The sequence below is a fragment of the Vanessa cardui genome, chromosome 20, assembly GCF_905220365.1.
Source record: "Vanessa cardui chromosome 20, ilVanCard2.1, whole genome shotgun sequence".
NCBI classification, from domain to species: Eukaryota; Metazoa; Arthropoda; class Insecta; order Lepidoptera; family Nymphalidae; genus Vanessa; species Vanessa cardui.
The window spans coordinates 4,676,987-4,695,141 of record NC_061142.1 but is presented as its reverse complement, the minus strand read 5'-3'; the positions used below and the strand labels follow the sequence as shown (position 1 = coordinate 4,695,141).

At 29.6% G+C, this 18,155-nt stretch overlaps 3 protein-coding genes across 3 annotated transcripts; 1 reads left to right on the top strand and 2 right to left on the bottom strand.

Annotated features, from left to right (window-relative positions):
• Nucleotides 1–980: 980 nt before the first annotated feature.
• On the bottom strand, nucleotides 981–6,501 carry LOC124538374 (peroxisome assembly factor 2). The gene is made up of 10 exons (XM_047115418.1): nucleotides 5,203–6,501; nucleotides 4,856–4,963; nucleotides 4,513–4,646; nucleotides 3,895–4,399; nucleotides 3,521–3,688; nucleotides 3,044–3,190; nucleotides 2,594–2,752; nucleotides 2,206–2,368; nucleotides 1,946–2,085; nucleotides 981–1,306 (listed from the first exon to the last, which is right to left on the bottom strand). Exons 1-10 carry the CDS (start codon nucleotides 6,293–6,295, stop codon nucleotides 1,167–1,169), a joined length of 2,757 nt encoding a protein of 918 aa, XP_046971374.1. The 5' UTR covers nucleotides 6,296–6,501; the 3' UTR covers nucleotides 981–1,166.
• Nucleotides 6,502–7,345: 844 nt separating this feature from the next.
• LOC124538488 (RDS/peripherin-like protein xRDS35) lies at nucleotides 7,346–12,530 on the top strand. The gene is made up of 6 exons (XM_047115565.1): nucleotides 7,346–7,584; nucleotides 7,710–7,866; nucleotides 8,536–8,723; nucleotides 11,118–11,225; nucleotides 11,837–11,944; nucleotides 12,247–12,530. Exons 1-6 carry the CDS (start codon nucleotides 7,375–7,377, stop codon nucleotides 12,523–12,525), a joined length of 1,050 nt encoding a protein of 349 aa, XP_046971521.1. The 5' UTR covers nucleotides 7,346–7,374; the 3' UTR covers nucleotides 12,526–12,530.
• A 737-nt stretch (nucleotides 12,531–13,267) lies between these two features.
• On the bottom strand, nucleotides 13,268–17,658 carry LOC124538527 (isopentenyl-diphosphate Delta-isomerase 1). The gene is made up of 6 exons (XM_047115614.1): nucleotides 17,509–17,658; nucleotides 17,003–17,122; nucleotides 16,270–16,455; nucleotides 15,914–16,042; nucleotides 15,215–15,390; nucleotides 13,268–14,130 (listed from the first exon to the last, which is right to left on the bottom strand). Exons 2-6 carry the CDS (start codon nucleotides 17,120–17,122, stop codon nucleotides 13,986–13,988), a joined length of 756 nt encoding a protein of 251 aa, XP_046971570.1. The 5' UTR covers nucleotides 17,509–17,658; the 3' UTR covers nucleotides 13,268–13,985.
• Nucleotides 17,659–18,155: the final 497 nt, after the last annotated feature.

Sequence of the window (18,155 nt, the reverse complement as noted above, 5' to 3'; positions counted from 1 at the left end):
ATTTTGCAAAAATTCCAACTCTTATCCTTTTGTAATGTATTTAAATGATATTAAGGCTACTAGGGAGTCCCTCAAGGATTGAATTTAGGACCATTGTTTTCAATATATTTATTAATAATATTGTACCAATATTTATAAATTGTAATGTGAGTTTATACGCTGATAATCTAAAATTAACTACAGTAATTAAATAATTTTCTGATATTATTTTATTACAGGACAATCTATGCAAATTAATTGAATGGTGTGATAATAATAAAATGATCCTAAATATTGACAAATGTTATGACATAACTCATAAAAAGAAAATTATACCATCCAAATATTATGTAAAAAAATATAGAATTAAAAGAAGTTGACAGTATACAGTAATGACTTAGGCATCATATTGGATAGTCAATTGAATTTCAAACTATATGGATAAAGCTTTTGATTTAGCAAACAAATCCGCTCCAAAGACTTGAAAAGGACTAAAACTGTCTTAATAATATTGTTGCTTAATTTGGTCACCGTTCCATAAATTGCACATTAATAGAGTCGAGAATATACACAAAGTTTCTCCGTCAATTATCATATAGATTAAGCCATATTTTAGGATAAATTCAAAGTCTTAATAATGAAAGGTGCAATCTATTCAATATACAAAGTCTGGAGAATAGACGAAAAATATTATCCTTTAATCAAAATTCTATTGAAATGTCCTTCACATTAATTCCCGTCGTATGAACCATTTTTTTTTATACCATGTTTTGGAAAACGCAACTAGGTAGGAATTCCATTACATCGAGATTATCGTTGTTGTACATCACGATTAGTATGAAAGTAAATGATTTAGACATATAGATAGATAGTCGCCCTCAATTCACTCAAAAAATGTAGAATTTTATTTGTGCTCAATTTTAATCGTATGTTTTTATTATATAATTTTAGTTTAAAGACTAACTTTAAAAATGTTTGAAGACTTTAAAATAAAAGTTGGGTTAATATATTAATTGAATTTTATTAATTTCATCTTACAAAAGGAACAGCCACCACATTTAATTCCGTATATCATACGGATAATACCTTTCTAGCTATAGTACATATTACCCTATTATAATGATAGCTTGGAAGAATTCTTTATTTAATGATAGAATACTTTTAATTTTTTGGTCTCGTTTCTTACGTTACATTTGTGACTGTAGAGACTCATAATAAGCTAATTCTTCTTCAGTAACAGAGGGCCTAAATGATTCTACTCCATGCCAAAGCTCGGATACGCCTATTATTACAGAATCACTGGTTAGTTCGCTTTCTTTGACGTGCCCTGAAAAGAGATCAATTACATATTAAAATACAATTGTGATGAATAATAATATAAATGAAAAATTATATTTACTTTACTGAACTAGTGTATTTATACTAAATTATATTATACTTATTATATAATACTAGTGACCACTGTACTTGACCGAAAACAAGTAGGTACAATAGGCTATTTGACAATGCGAAAAATAAATTGTGAATTACTGTAATCAGTGTATATTATGAGTTTAGAAATGGTTATATAATAACGAAAGTTAAAAATAATACTTAAGTTATTCAAAAATCCATAAATAATAATGCATTTTTTCAAACGTTTGTCACGTGACACAAAACGCTCCTGATTGGCCGGGCTTATGAGGACGGCACTTGGTTGTTAACCTTGCTTTTCTACTATATGTACCACAGATTAAAATACAAGAAAGTGACGTCACAGACCCCATTGCAGCGCCATATTGTCCAAATAGCGTTTTTGCGCGCTATTTAAATATGGAATTTTTAATATGATATTTTTCGGCAAATATGTACTAGAAATAAAAAAAATCAACTCTTACTGGGTTCCTTAACTTCTACTAAATAATATAAAATGGATTTTAAAAACCAGTCAAATAGCCTATAATGTTTATTAATATAATACACATACCACTGTTTAATTTATCTACAAGTCCACGCACGGCTGCGGATCGCGCAGTGGACACCACTTGCATTAGATCTGCGCCCGTGCAGCGAGCTGGCAGCGCCTCAGCTACGTCTTCCAGATTCACTTCAGGCCTTAATTTATAACTGCAAATATAGTTTAATTTTTTAAACGAGTGTAAACGATCTTGTATTTCTTTTAAGTGCACTTATTAAATATTAGAGTAATAAGGTGCTTATTATTGATTATTTTTAAAATGAATTTACCTTCTACACAGTGCTTGTAAAACAGACGTTTTTTCCCTTAAGCCTGTGTATGGACCAACATATATAAGTTTGTCGAGGCGTCCGGGACGTAACAGCGACTGTTCTAATAAATCTGGTCTGTTTGTTGCTCCCATTATAAAAACAAAGTTTGACGTTTCTGCATCTATAATAAAAAAAAATATATAATGTGAAAACAATATGAAGATGCAATATAAATCTGTAGAAATAGTTCAATTCAAATTTTATATCATCTAATATCATTACGTCTTTGATACTATTATTGTTAATATTTTTGGATTTAGTATAATATAGAAATGAATAATATGTAATAAAAATAAGTAAGTTCTGAAAATACATATATATTTTTTGTTCTTGCTTTATTAAATACCTTCCCCACTGGATACACCATCTACTTCAGCTAGCAGTTGACTAACAACTCTGTCGCTGGCCCCCCCTGAGTCCCCTGCTGCGCCCCGCCGGGGGGCCAGAGCGTCCAATTCATCCAGGAACACTATGCATGGTGAAGATGCACGAGCCGCTTCAAAAACTATCAACAAGACCGCAATTAGTAGATTAAGCTAGCACAGTATGTCATAGTAAGGTATAGAAATTTTAATAATGTTAAAAAAAAGTATAAAATAATGTATACTAAATTGATATATAAAGTTTCCATTAATTATTGTAGGAAACATGCCCTGAATAGTTTTACCATAATATTAGTATTATTTTGTAAAAGTTTGTTTTGCAAACATACATGTAATCTTATAAAAACAGATATGATGGTGCAGGACCAATGTCTATGAATAATATATTTTTTACGTTTACAAGGAAAAGTTACCTTTTCTAACATTTTCTTCAGACTGTCCAATATACATGTTAAGCAACTCTGGTCCCTTTACGCTCATAAAGCTCACATTCAGTTCAGTGCTGACTGCCTTTGCTACTAAAGTTTTCCCACAACCTGGCGGTCCATAGAGTAAAATACCTAGAAGTCGAATAAATAAGAAATGTAATTAATAATTGATAAAAAGATATATTTACAAAATGGTTTATAACAAACTATTTTTAACTAACTTTAAGACGGAAAGGTCTTATTTTGTTTGAAAATGAAAATTCCTATTTAGGTGAAAACAAGTTATTAAACCAAATTTTGGGAACATTTCCTGCATTGGGTTCTATTATGACTTATACTTATTAGCTATGTCAATTGAATTAGTCATAAATATTTTTTGAAGCCTTATTCAGGCATAAAAGTTTTACATATTCTTATTTTTATGTGGGATAAATATATTCATAATCTTTGTAAATTACATACCAGATCTTTTTAGTGACGAATTTTTAAATAGATGAGGAAATTTAATTGGAAACTCTATTGTCTTCAACAATTCTTTCTTCAGTTTCTCTAAACCACCAATGTCCTCCCAGTATACCTTCGGTATTTTCGGTGCATCTAAATGTTGACTTTGTAGGTTTCTTATGGACTCTGCAACAAGAAATGAGCTGTATCTGTATTAATAAAACAAATGTGAAAGTAACTGTCTGTCTGGTGTACTTTTGTGGTTTACGGACTGAAACAATTTTAGTCAAATTTTTCTACACAAAGAAGTATAAGTAAAACGCCAAAGCCTTTTTATTGCGTTATTGATGCTGGGTCTTAATATTTTGTCTCTATATATACATAATATATACCTAAAGCATTGTTGAAATCTTCCTCCTGAATTAGACACAAATTAGGGTCGCGTGACATTTGCGTAGGACAATTAGTTTGCTTCAAGTATGATTCTCTGAGGGCAAAGTGCATGAGTGTATCCAAATCGCCATGTACAAATGTCTCAGTTTTTGATGCAACTCGGTACAGAATATCTTTCATTAAATTGTTTAAACAGTGTTCATCTGTGTTGTCACCATCAATTATATTAATACTTGTTTTCTGCGTATCCGTATCATTTAAGTTCAGGTTCATAACTGATGCATACCATTGTAACATATCAAACCTCTGCTGTAGATTTAACTTTGGTATATGTATTTTTTCGAGGAATATCCTCATTATGTTTGGTTTTAAATCAATTTTTTCTGTTAACGCTATAAATATAATGGGATGCTTTGTGTAGTTTTCAAATAAATCTGTTAATGTGTTAGTAAAATATTCCATGACTCTGAAGTCTTCATTATTCTCTGCATCAACAGCAAAGACCTGAAGAAAGAAATTGAATATATATATGCAAATACATAGATCAAAGCTAATCTTTTATGTGTAAATTTCTAAAAAAATGCATACTATATGAACATACTGCAACACATACTTACATCAAAATTGTCCATTAAAACTATTAAAGGAGCGGCTGCTTTGGCTTTTTGTATCATTGAATTTATTTTGCTTTCTGTTTGTTTAGCAGTTGAATTCTGTAAAGAGCTGCAATCTACTTGTAGATAGTTAAGACCTAAAAGTAAATACATAATAATATTTATTGACAAGATTCAACTGATAAGCATAAAAGTTGCTACATATATGTTTTACCCAATAATTTCTTTGTTTTAACTCATAAATTTTTCTACCTTCAATTTATAATCATTACAATTTTCCCAAAATTGACAATGCATGCATTTGGGTAGTCTTAACTTAAAATTATATAAATAATTTCATACATACCATTATATTTAGCCAAAGATTTCACCAGCAGATGTCTACCTGATCCAATTGATCCAGTTAAAAGTAGCATTGGAATTATTGGAATTGACAAAGAACTGGATAATTCTTCTGTAATATTAAAGTTTTATGTATTGTATAGAGCATAGAAATTTTTAATTAAGGATACTCCCATTCAAAAATAGGTTTTAAGTTGTAACATATAAATAGTTTTAAATTTATTTACAGCCCTTATTTAACTTCACCGGTTAGTGTGAGTGGGTCAAATTTTGCAAATAACATATAACCAGTTTATTCAACCAATTGCAGCTTAAATATTGCATACAATACTTCAAAATGTACATTCATACCTATATCTCCTGTTAAGAATGGTTCAATGGCTTCTTGTAATTGATAAAATCTATCTCTAAGGCCAGCAGGACACACAGGTAAGCTGAGTGTATTTATCGCTGGATCAACTTCATAGAACTTATTCTTTGTTTTGAGCGCATGAATATTTTCTCCCAATGTCAATTGTGTCACACCTTTTACAATATAATATGATGGTATTATATTATTGTTAGATTGACATTCACTGTTTACTTTATCTCCTATCAATTTCTTACATTTAAAATGCAGTTTTCTAGTGGATTCAATCAAATCTAAATATTTGTAGTTGTATTTTGAAGTTATTTGAGGTGTGAGATCTATTGAGATGATGTCATTTTCACTTGCAATCTTAGGAATTTCAAAGTGGTTACTCAATACTTCTTTTAAAAAATCATTTTCAATATCATATTCATTGACAATCAGATTAACTTCAGCGCTAGCTGCTATTTTTGGGGAGTAATCAAAGGAACTTATTGGATGAAATGAGACTTCAATATCTGAGCCATTATCTAGTCCAAATGTTGATATTATATTTAAATGTTCATCTTCGTTTGTGTATGCCACATTATTTTTGACTAAATGTGATCCAATAATGGGCACTATTCTTTCACTATCAATTTTACATTCACTCCATAATTTTTTATGAATTTCTGAGGTAAAAAAATTAAGATTATATTTTAAGCTGGTTTTGTCCTTTTTATCAGTTTGTTTTCTTTTCTGTTGTGGTGTTGCTTTCATTGTAACCCATAAAACACCATTGTCTTTGTAAAAGAAATTTTCAACACTCAACTGAATAAATTGTTCATAGGGAATTATTATGCATTTATGTAATAGTATGGACAGGTTTTCTTCTTTAATTTGATCCTTCAAAAGAAATAATATAACATTTTTCGGAATTGTTTTGATCGCGTATACATTCATATTCTTAGAAGTCAGGTAACCTTTGTTATAATAATATCTATATTTGATAGCAAGGTATATTAGAAATATATGCACATTCAACTTTGGATACAGTAATTTTATGCAGAATTTTATCAGCCATATCTTAGAATCAATAGAGTCCTTATTAGTCATGCTATGAACTTAGATCTTTTAAAAATATATTAACATATAATATGATAACTTATTGAAAACAGTATCAACTTTTTACGTTATTATGTGGCTCTTTTTGGTGCTAAACAATCACATAATCTTAAAATATACATGTACACTGTATTTTACTAGTATTTGGTATTGCTGTTATCAGCTTCCTTATCATTGTTTTCATTTTTAAATCTATATGTCACTGTCAAACGTCAATAAAGAATGAACTTAATAATTCTTTACATGTTCTGATAATTTGAGAGGAATTTTTTTAACGTTTGATTTTATACTTTCTGATTAGACATACATTGTTCGATTAAATCTATGCAATTGAATAGTTTAATTGAATTCTATGTAGCAGAACTATCGATAGTCAAACTATCGATACTTGACTTCGAAACTATTTATCGTTAGTATTGAGAGCTCTCCATGAGCAATACTATAGATAAGGCTGAGATGGCGGAGAGCTGTGAGAGGTGGGGAGCTAGCTCTCCGTAAGCAAGACTTGTTGGTTTTGATTTTTGAACTAACGATAAGGATAATCAAGAAGTCCAAGTTCTCGTTGATGTTTTTTGAATCGGGCCTTTTGAAACGCGTTTTTGGTCATCCACTGTCGTAATTATGTAATATTTACACGTCTACAGACACATATTTTTAATTTGAGGATATACTCTTATTTTTTATAATAAATCGAAGATAAACAACTGTGTTTATTCTTATTCTCTTTACTTAGGCAAGTTTAATTAATATTATTAAAATATAGTGGCCTGGTCTACTATACAACTTATCTTGAGAAAGTAAACTATAGAAAATAAATGGCTATCGATAGAACAAAACCATCGTTACTATGATAGTATCGATAGTTTAGATTAATATAATGGTTTTTGAAATACTCTCGATAGTATCGATAAATTATTGTTTACGCTGAGCTGTCGATAGTCTATCAATAGTATTGAGACATGACGTTACTATCGATAGATTATCGATTGTCTATCGATAATATAGTACTAATTAAATTGAGTGATAGTTAATGTCATTCATCTAGATATACTCGTAAATAAAGAATAATCATGTTTTTAACATGGTCGTCTTTTAATAATATAAGAATGCTTCTAATGGCTTTTATACCTGTAACAATATTTTATTTAATATGGTTAGTAAATACGTCAGAAAGAATACGAAGTGAAGAAGGAACACTTTTGGACCTCATATGTTGGCCTGATGGCAATGCTATTCCTGCTCTTATCGCATGTGGAGCAATAATTGCAATTGTTATTGAGGTTGATTTTTTTATTGTTTCGATATATATATTTGGATTAAAGGGATAATTTTCATTAAGCACGTTTATTACTAATAACGATGTTAGTACTACTAATGCTTTTTAAATTGAGTATTTCTTTATTAGCTGTACGGATTATACCAACTGTTCAAAACTGGCTTGCCGAAGAAAGAATACAATGTAACTAGTGGTCTTTTCTACTACATTTGGGCGTTGATTTGTATAATTATAGCATTTCTGGCAATCATGTTTTATTCCGGTCTCCAGTCAACTATTATCAGAGGTTAGTTCAATATAATTTTAATATAAAGTAATTCGTAATATTACTGGTTTTAAAAGAATTTAGTAAAATAAAACTAAAATATTTATGTTACTTTTAGTACTATCATACGTTCGGCTTTACCTTTATGGTTTATAAGGCACGACACCAGAATTAAACTGAATTTCTCGTTACCGAGACACGGGTTTCGAGCCCGAATCTCGTAATCAATGATTAAGTTATTTATATGTAAATTATGTGGATGAATTAATGGAACTGAGATGGTCCAAGCTGAGATTGCCCGAGCCGTGATGGTCCAGTGGTGAGAACGTGTACATCTTAACCGATGATTGCGGGTTCAAACCCAGGCAAGCACCACTGAATATTCATGTGCTTAATTTGTGTATAAAATTCATCTCGTTCTCCGCCGTGAAGGAAAACCTAGTGAGGAAACTTGCATGTGTCTAATTTCATAGAAATTCTGCCACATGTGTAACTTGGAATATGTTCCAAACCTTTTCCTCAAAGAGAGAGAAGGCCTCAGACGAGCAGTGGGAAATTTGCAGGTTGTTGTTCTAGTTGTTGTTGTTGAATTTATGAATATAACTGCGCTTAATCTGTAACATATGTATAATATGAGTTTTTTCGTTTAAACAGAGACGTATCTTGTATTATTGTTTCAATTTCGTTCAGCCAAAATCAAAGGTGGAATAACGAAGGCTATGCTCCGATACGCTAACCACCTGCCGTCTAAAGTGGCGATAGACCGCTTACAGACCCGCTTCCACTGCTGTGGACGAGAGAACTATCAAGAATGGTTCTATATACCTTGGAACACCGCAAAACTGAAAATAGAATCCAACAATTTGTTAGTAATCAAAGTTTTGCTTTTTGTCAATATATTTTTTCGTATTTTATTATAACAAACGTGTACAATGTCTGGGTCCCTACTTCGTCTTATTTCTTAAGAATAAATTTTGTTTTATAATTTTCAATAATATGAAGTATGTAACTTTTTGTCTTATTTTCTAAATATACATACATATATTTGATCATTATTTAAACTATTACATTTAAAGATAGTAAATTCATCCTGGTATCCAAGATGTTCCTCAGGGTAGGGTAAGATGATCCGAGGGGCTGTACACAATACTGTGCCTTTGGTACATCTTTTTAATCACTTTACTATACGAGTATATTATACAACAAAGTCCCCCGGCCGTTCTGTCTGTTTGTTCGCGATAAACTCCAAAACTACTGATCTGATTTTCATGCGGTTTTCATTAATAGACAGAGTGATTCATAAGGATGGTTTACGTAAATAATTTATTAAGGTTTTTAGATATAACATAATGTCGCAGCCTTCCGGGCACTTGGATCGCATTCGTCTTATAGAGGCAACTTAGTAATTGACGGTCATTCAATTGCAAAGTTATTGCATTACCGAAGGTTTCAATCGATCTTTCTTTAGAACTAAATCATAGATACCTATTATTTTTTGTTAATTTTGTTTACATTATAGCAGGCAAAGGTATTTAGTTCGCAGCAAAAAAAAAAATAATAAGTTATCGTATTTACTATCCCTTCGCTTTCATCGAATCAATCACGAATTCTTTTCCTGATTGATTCTTCACGAAACTTCAAAATGTTGTATATCGTCATAAAAGCCACAAAAAATATATTTTGGCAAAATAAACACATTTTCTTACCCTATAATGAAATTAAAATTTAAACCTTTTTATTCCCGTAAAAAACGCTATCAGTCATTTTGATGACGTCACACCTGTCTAAATAACAGTCCATATTCATAAATATGAACGGCAATCTGCTTTTACAAATCCGGTTTGCATTTCGATAAATAAACATGTACAAATAAAATTTACTTCGATTTTTAAAATTGAATGTTAAAGTAAATCCTTGAAGTTAAAGTTGATAGATATAGTTTAGGTGTTAACATCTAAACACAGATCGTATTTGCCGCACCTACTTCACACCATGGCGGCTCGTGTTTTAGGTCACGTGACATGTAGATTAAAAATTAGGACTTTTTAATTTAGTATAATAAAGTAACAATGCTTGCTTTCATGACTCAAAATCAGATTTTCAAGCATATTTGTATATAATCTTTAAGTTTTATCAACTTTCATAATTTATCTTTCATCACCCTATTAAAATGAAATATTTATTTCATTTTTTGACACTGGTATCGAATCCTTCTTTAATATTTTTAATTTCAAATCTCTAACTTATTAGGAAGTGAGTTAAAATTACAAGATTTCACCTGCAATGGGCCAAAACGATTTAATATGAAAGAACAAACTTTTCTTGCGTTCCTAAGGGCTAAGACTACGTTCTACGTTCGTGAGTTTTACTAAGCGATTGGATGATTATAACTTAACGATAAACTTTTAGCTACCAAAGTGTTGTATTGCCATCCGAATTAAATATAGCCGTAGATTTACATGTTTGATGTGATTTGCTAACTCTAATAATAGCCAACTAATTAAAACATTTGCTATATTGCGCACTACACCTCTACTTCTTATGTCCACTTTAATTTTATTTTCCAATACCTATTTCATTAATTATGTATTAATCATTGATTGAAATTCGCGTCAATTCGACGTCAAATGTTATATTATGTCTATCCTCAAGAGGACGGCTCTAATCTCGAATGGTTGGAATAAGTACATAATGGATATACATACATTTCAAATCGATACTACAGTTAAAAGGTTACAATATTATTGAGTATCGATAATTAAACGTGAAGTAATTTAAGTATTTCTTTAATTTTGTTAAAGCAAAGTAACAGTAACAGTAACAGCCTGTACATTTCCCACTGCTGAAATAAGGCCTTCTCTTTCATTAAGGAGAGGGTTTGGAACATATTCCACATTTCCTTCACCGCCGAGCACGAGATGAATTATAAACACAAATTAAGCACATAGTGGTGCGTGCCTGGGTTTGAACCCGCAATCATCGGTTAAGATGCACGCGTTCTAACCACTGGGCAATCTCATACTACTAATTTTGTTAATAAAACAATATTTAATTTAAGTATATGCTTGAATGAATAAAATTGAATATTTCTAATTGCAATCAATCAGCAACAAGCGTGTACCTACAGAATATCAGCCCAATTCTGTTGCCAGATTTTATCAGTCTTGCAAAAGAAGCTTGTATAAAGAGTCAATTGTTAGAAATACTTATTGTTACAGTAAGTACGTCGTGTTGTGAATAACCGATTTTCTATTAATAGATCAATTCGAAAGTATGTGGCGGATAACGTGCCCTACAGTTGTTGTTCAATGGATGTGATGTGGCCTTGTATTCATCACGGGGTCACACAGATGGGGACTATTTACAAGTATGATCCTGCAGTGAGTGATAATCAATTTCTTTAACAATACACAATGACACTAGAGTTCTATGGAGGAATGATAAGGTATCAATATAGTACAAAAGAGTTACTAAAAAAGAAACTTTAAATTGTCATTTTACATCACAATTATCATCGCTGTATATTGTGTTTATATATAATTATTATCTAAAGTACCTCGTTGGTATGGCGAATAAAATTACGTCTGCACGGCTTCAGATTTTGGAATTCTTCGTTTGAATATGATTAGGCTAATAAGGGGTGTTCTTTTGTCCAGAGAACGCCAGTGAGCTGAGAGGTTACATTACATAAATTATTGTATTTAACTAATATGATTGTATTTTTTAAATGTTTAAAAAGAGTAACTACTGAATTTCTTGCCGGTTCTTCAGAAAAGAGTCTACATTCCGAACCGTTGGTAGCTTCACTTACTAAAATAGTTTGTAAAGTGACGATTCAAAAAAGTTTGATTTTTACAAGCTTTTATTGAGTATTTGAAAAAAGTGTAATATAAAAAAAACATCGTAAAGCGTGTAAACACCGCGATTTTATCAATAAAACGGGGAAATATGATTGTGATTGTCAATAAGCTAGCATTATGTTATTTTTCAGAAGCAATTAACCATTTGGACCGATGGCTGTGAAGAGAAATTAATAAATGAAATGACATCGATTTCTTGGAAATTTAACGCAGTTATGTCTTTAATAATCTTAGCCATGGTTAGATTATAAAATAATTTTCCGATACTTTTTACCTAGGAATTAATTTATAACTTGTAATCCTCAAATCTAAAAAGCGTCTAATGACAAATTTGGGTATATCTTATAATTCAAAAAAATATACTGCATAATTATTACATTATGACATATTTCTAAAAAATTAGAAATGATTGTATGTCCACTACCTAGGAACGATCCTTAACCCTTCTTCCGATTGTGACGAGATTTCGTTTATTTATTCTGCAAACGCTCACAAGAGTTTCTGGTTTTAATGGATATTTGTTTTTTAATATAAATTTTAGGGTCTACAAATAATAGCAGCGCGGTATCTTCACACCGCGTATAATAACGGCTTGCATGTTGGTAATAAGATCAGATGCTACGCGTACTTACTGCGTTCCATCACAGATACCGATTTGGAAGAGGTGCCTAAAAGAAACCAAATTAAGAGGAGGAAGTTCCATAAAGCAAGAACCTTAGAATGGGTCATGGCAAAATATAGACCGAAGAGTAAATATAGCACAACATCGGGATCAGATTTTAACAGCTCTGACGAATTGTTAAAGCCAATATACGAATAAATAAAAAAAACTACTATAACAATATATTTGTTTTCATTTTTAGTTAGATGTTTGTAAGGCCCAAAAAATATAAAATTATGGTCCCTTAAGTGGCTGATATTAATCAATTTTAATTTAAAGAAAAATATAAATCATTAAGTACAATTTTATATTAATAATTCATTTTAAACCACAGTAAATTATAAGTACTAATTAAATAATCTCTTTTTGAGTTTTAACGTTTCAAAAATAGGTTTTACGATTATTTTTTTCACAACTCAAGTTGAAATTCTTAACTCTATTCATTATGTTTGAACAGGAAATATTTATCGCGCAGTTTGTGATGTAATTTCTTAAGAAATGTCGTTAATCAAGTTTGATAGTGGTTGTTAGACAAGTAATTAATATTTTTTTATTACTAAAACTTCATAATTATGTTTAAAAAATCATAATTCGCTCCGTTAACAAAACCAAATACTTTCTTAAACCGTGCTTTCAGCGACTGTTCACCATTCAATAAAATACATCCTTGTCAAATTTAAAAGCATATTACGAAAACAAACCGGATATGACCATAGTGATGACCATTTTGATATTTATTGCAACAAAATATTTATAGTAAAATTAATAAGCTTTTCTCATCGACTCCAATATAGCATTTTACTAACTCTTTGGGTTATATTCAAAATTTTTGGGTGACTTGTTATTTTTTAACAAAAGAGGGGTATATAACTAAACTTATTTAAAATAAAACAATTATATTTTAATTTAAAATTTATATTAATTCAAGCACCATTGTTATACAAACAATACAAATCCAAACTGATATTTACGTAAAATATTACAGATAATAATATTACTTAAAAATACTGAAATCATATCCAAGGGAAGCAGGTTTAAATTTTATTGTATAATTAATTTTATAAACGCTGTACTGCTAACACGAAATTATAAAATCCTTACATATAAAATTAAATAGGTAGTAAATATCTACGGAGTGCTTTAAAAACCACGCAGTGTTATATTTTGTATCTGTGCATAATAAATATCTAGTTTAAAAATAAAATAGAAAAAATGCAGTATCATTTAAGTTCCTATTATAAATATATTTATTCAATAATGCAATAGTTTTAAGGAACAATCCTATACGATTCCAAATAGTGTTTTGATACGCATTTTATGACACTTACTTCTTTACTTCTGTCAACCTAAGTTAATGATGAATTCTTTCTAGGAATAAAAAAAAATATAGGTTCACTTTTATTTAACACCTGTATTTTTATTACACTGTGATACTTAATGACGTAAGTATGGATAAAATAAACCTATTTTTTATAGTATTAATAATTTTACAGATAAAAAAATAATATGATTCAGAAAATACTAAATACAAATATCGAAGTTAACCTTAAACATAAAACAATGATAATAATTTAAATTATAATATTTTATATAAATAATAAATGAATAATGTAATTAAATCATTTTTCGTTTAAGAATTTTTGTATCTTGTCTGGTTCCGCTAGCTCCTTGATACGGTGAAGGTTGTCCCACCATAGTTTCAGTCTATGACGGCGAATCATATTAAACCATGGTGTTATTGGTCCTTCAAGAGTAGGAATGTACCTAAAATATTATTGAAAAAATATATTAATCTACTAAAAAAAAATTTTATTTATCCTAGATAATAAATAAAACTTAGCACAGATAAAGCAAAACCAATGAACATGATGAATGTATGTTTGTACTTATTTGCGCATGAGCTCCTAAATAGCTATAAGACTTAAGATCTTTATCAATAGAGTTACAAAAATAGTTGTGTCGTGAGACACCCATATTGAAATAAGTTGCTTTCGCCACGAAATAAATTAACAAAGTTTGAGAATACATAAATGACTAGCTATAAAAATGATATTAAGTTTTCCGTGTGAAATATAACATAACCAATAAATTATACGTAATATTAATTTTAATATTATATATAAAATAATTATAATACTATAAACTAAATAGGTACTTGGTACGATAATGGGCTGAAGTTCGTATATAAATATCCATATATTAAAAAACAATCTTGTCGCAGATGTTGATTGCTATTGTATCAATTGATACGATTGCAATACTAAATAATATTCTATACACATATGAATAGCATTTCTTTCTTTACTTCTATCAATTTTCTTTTTTTATATATGTTAGATATTGCGTAATGTTATTAAAAAATGCAAATGGTATAAAATAGAAATTGATGCAATGATATTCTAATAAACAGATATGTTATACCCATACTAAACAACAGAAAAATGTGTGCCGCGCCGGGGACCGTTTATTTTAGTTTATTTTTACATTTCGTTACAATTAAAATAGGATAGCTTGATAAAAACAATAACTAAAAGGGATAACTAGATGTTTTAATTACGCAAAACGTATTACTACATAATTATGATGTATTATAACGTATTACAACGTAAAACGACTTAAGGCAAACGTCCCAATTAGGACGTTTTCTAGTCTTCACTTTTTGCGCGTTAATAACATATCTGTTTACTAAAACATAATTGAATTCATGTCCGATTCTCAATAATGGTAGACAACTGGTTGTTACTCTAGCAATAATATTCTATATTAATAGTGACTCAAGGCCGCCATCTTAATTTTTATTTTATTTCAAAATTTTTCACTCAATAAGAATACAGTAACATCAACTCACGAATTAAATTCACTCTTTGGCACGAAACAGTACTCGGAGATTTCATCAGAGTTGGGTTTGACCTTCACATCAGATTGGAAGAACAGTATGTGGTCGATTTCATGTTCACCCCACACGCCGTCGCCGGGGTCGTGGTAGTGGACCCGGGTTAGAAATGTAAACATTTCTGGGTCCATCTGTTTATGAGTTTGTTTGTAATATTGAAAAATAAAAATGTCCAACTTAGTGAATTGCTCATTGTTGGGCAAAGAGCTCCATTTTAAGAAATATTCTTAAAGTAACACACTATGCTGTGCAATAATTAATTGTTGGAAATATATTAATAAGTTACACTAATAACAATGTGTTCTTTCAGCACGGCAAATCTTCTTGTAAAGAAAATACATATGAAGCACATGTATACTTGTAATGACACATTTTTTATCTTTGATCTTCGTTTATCACAAAATATTAAAATTGTAAACTTTCATATTTACAATCAATACATTAATGTACAATATAACATTTGCATAATAAAAACTACATCTTTAAAGTTATTATTATATACAAAGTAAACCTTTGTATATAAATTCATGTAATATTATTTGTGTTATATAACAATACATAGTCTAGTCATAGACTAACCTACTGCTTTTGTGCATTTATGAGGAATCATAAATTTAATTTGAATAAATATTAAAATGATGTTAAATTTATTACCTTATCGAGAGGTATTCCCAATTCATGATTAAGCCTACGTCTAGCAGCTGTGATCACATCTTCAGGTTTGTTGTCTATGTAAAGGGGGTGACTACAACATGCATTTGTATAGTAGTCTGGATATGTTACCTGCAAAAACATAAATCTAATGATGTTTCCATACATATAAAACAATACAATTAATAAACATTTTTAGGTCATCACAATATTTCTTTAATATTCTTATAGAAAAGACAGTCATTAAACCAGTGTTACTATAGATACTATGGACATATATAAATAAGATATATCTTTGTACGCTAACAACTTAAGTAGATAGAATCATAAAAATAATACAAATACAAGTATATCATTACTTTCTGACTTGATCTTCTCTGCAAGAATATGTCTCCCCTTTTATTAAATAAAAACACACTGAAGGCTCTATGTAACAGTACACTGCCATCGGGACCAACTTTGTGACAGTCTCGCTTCGTTGCCGTTCCTATGAAGTTATCCTTCTCATCGACCAGTAGACAAATATCCCTGTCCAATGCATCCGCCTAGGAAAACATAAATGTTGTTTTAATGAGATTCCAAAATCATTTTAAACAATAATACATTAGTCATAAGTAAATAATACTATTTTGTTTGTGTGTCCTCAATCTTCATATTTCATAATTACATTGCAGATTAGTATACACATATTGATACCAAAAATTGGTAAGAAAATGCCGTTTTAAGGTGTTTTCTAACTGAAAAATATTAGTTTATGTTTTGAGTAGTTATTTACAGAAGTACCTAATATATATTTGTAGTTGGTAGAATTCATATTTATCTAGTTTTTATAAATATATTTTGATGTATCTATTTATTATTATATGTGTAAAGTATACCTTTGTATTAAATATTACTTTTCAAATATTGTAACTCAAAGGTAAAGAAAGATATTACTAGTTGGAACTAGACTGAGAGACAGTCTATCAGACTGTCCTTTAAATTTTCTTATATTATAATTAATTATTTGAATCTATACCTCTCTATAAATTATTATTAATGTCAATTAAAGTAGAAAATATTAAACCTAAAAAAATAAATATATTAACATACCTGGACAGGTTCTATGTTATCCTCAACTTCTGGTTCTGGCTTTATTGGCTCTGAAGCTAAGAACCTCTTCTCTACTTTTAATGTATTCCATAATGTACGGGTGATATTCCTCACAAGCATCTTCAAAGAGAGAATAGAGCAGACTGAATAAAGTTTAACTTAATTTGTTTGACAAAGACTGTTTTTCAATGGCTACATAACTAGATTTAAGGTATTGATAAAATTCAGATCATCTGTAGTTATCTAACATTTATGTTAATTTTTTGTTATTTTTTTTATTAATGATGTACAAATCATAGCAATGGTAAAACAATATAAATACAATTTTAAATCAATCTTTATACTCCCTAATCTGAGGATTAAAACTTTTAAGAGATAAAGATTGTGTATATAATAAAATCACATGAGAATTAAGAATAAGAAAATACGAGTGATAACATTTTATGGACTATAATATATAAGACGATCATGCAGTAAAAAAGTTAGTAAATGTAATTTAAAAGTACCTTTAATTTTTAATATGTTTTTTTATTAAAACACCATTGATATGGATCAATGCTAAGTATTTGAGTAAGTATTTTAGATAAACTTTATATTTTGTATTAACGACGACGGAGAAAAAAAGAAAGCAAATCAGTTTAGTGACTAGTTGTCACTCGTATGTCAAAATTAAAAATTGACTTTGACAGTTTCCAATTCGGATAATCATAATTACTTAATAATTGACTGAATATTTTACGTTCAATTAGCGTATATTCTCTTAAAATAATAACAAGAAAAAAGACAAACAAACAACATTTGACAGCAAATTGTCGCGAAATCATTGGTCGAGAGCTGGATTAATCTATGCTAAATTAAAATAATTTTAGATCTACGTCATACGTCAGAGTAATAAATAAAAGTGAAAAACGAAACGACAACTAAACGGATCAATCTATTTTGTATCTTCTCCTTTCTCCTACCACGTGTCCCTGGCGAAATAATCTATGTCAACAAATTTAAGAACTTAATTGTTATTAGATATAATTGGGACAGAATGATTCTGTTCTAAATAATTGTAAACACAAACAAAGAAAAATCATAATTCATAAGAATTTATTTCATAGTCATTTTACAATTAGACTGGGTTTTATATCACAACTATTTAATTTGG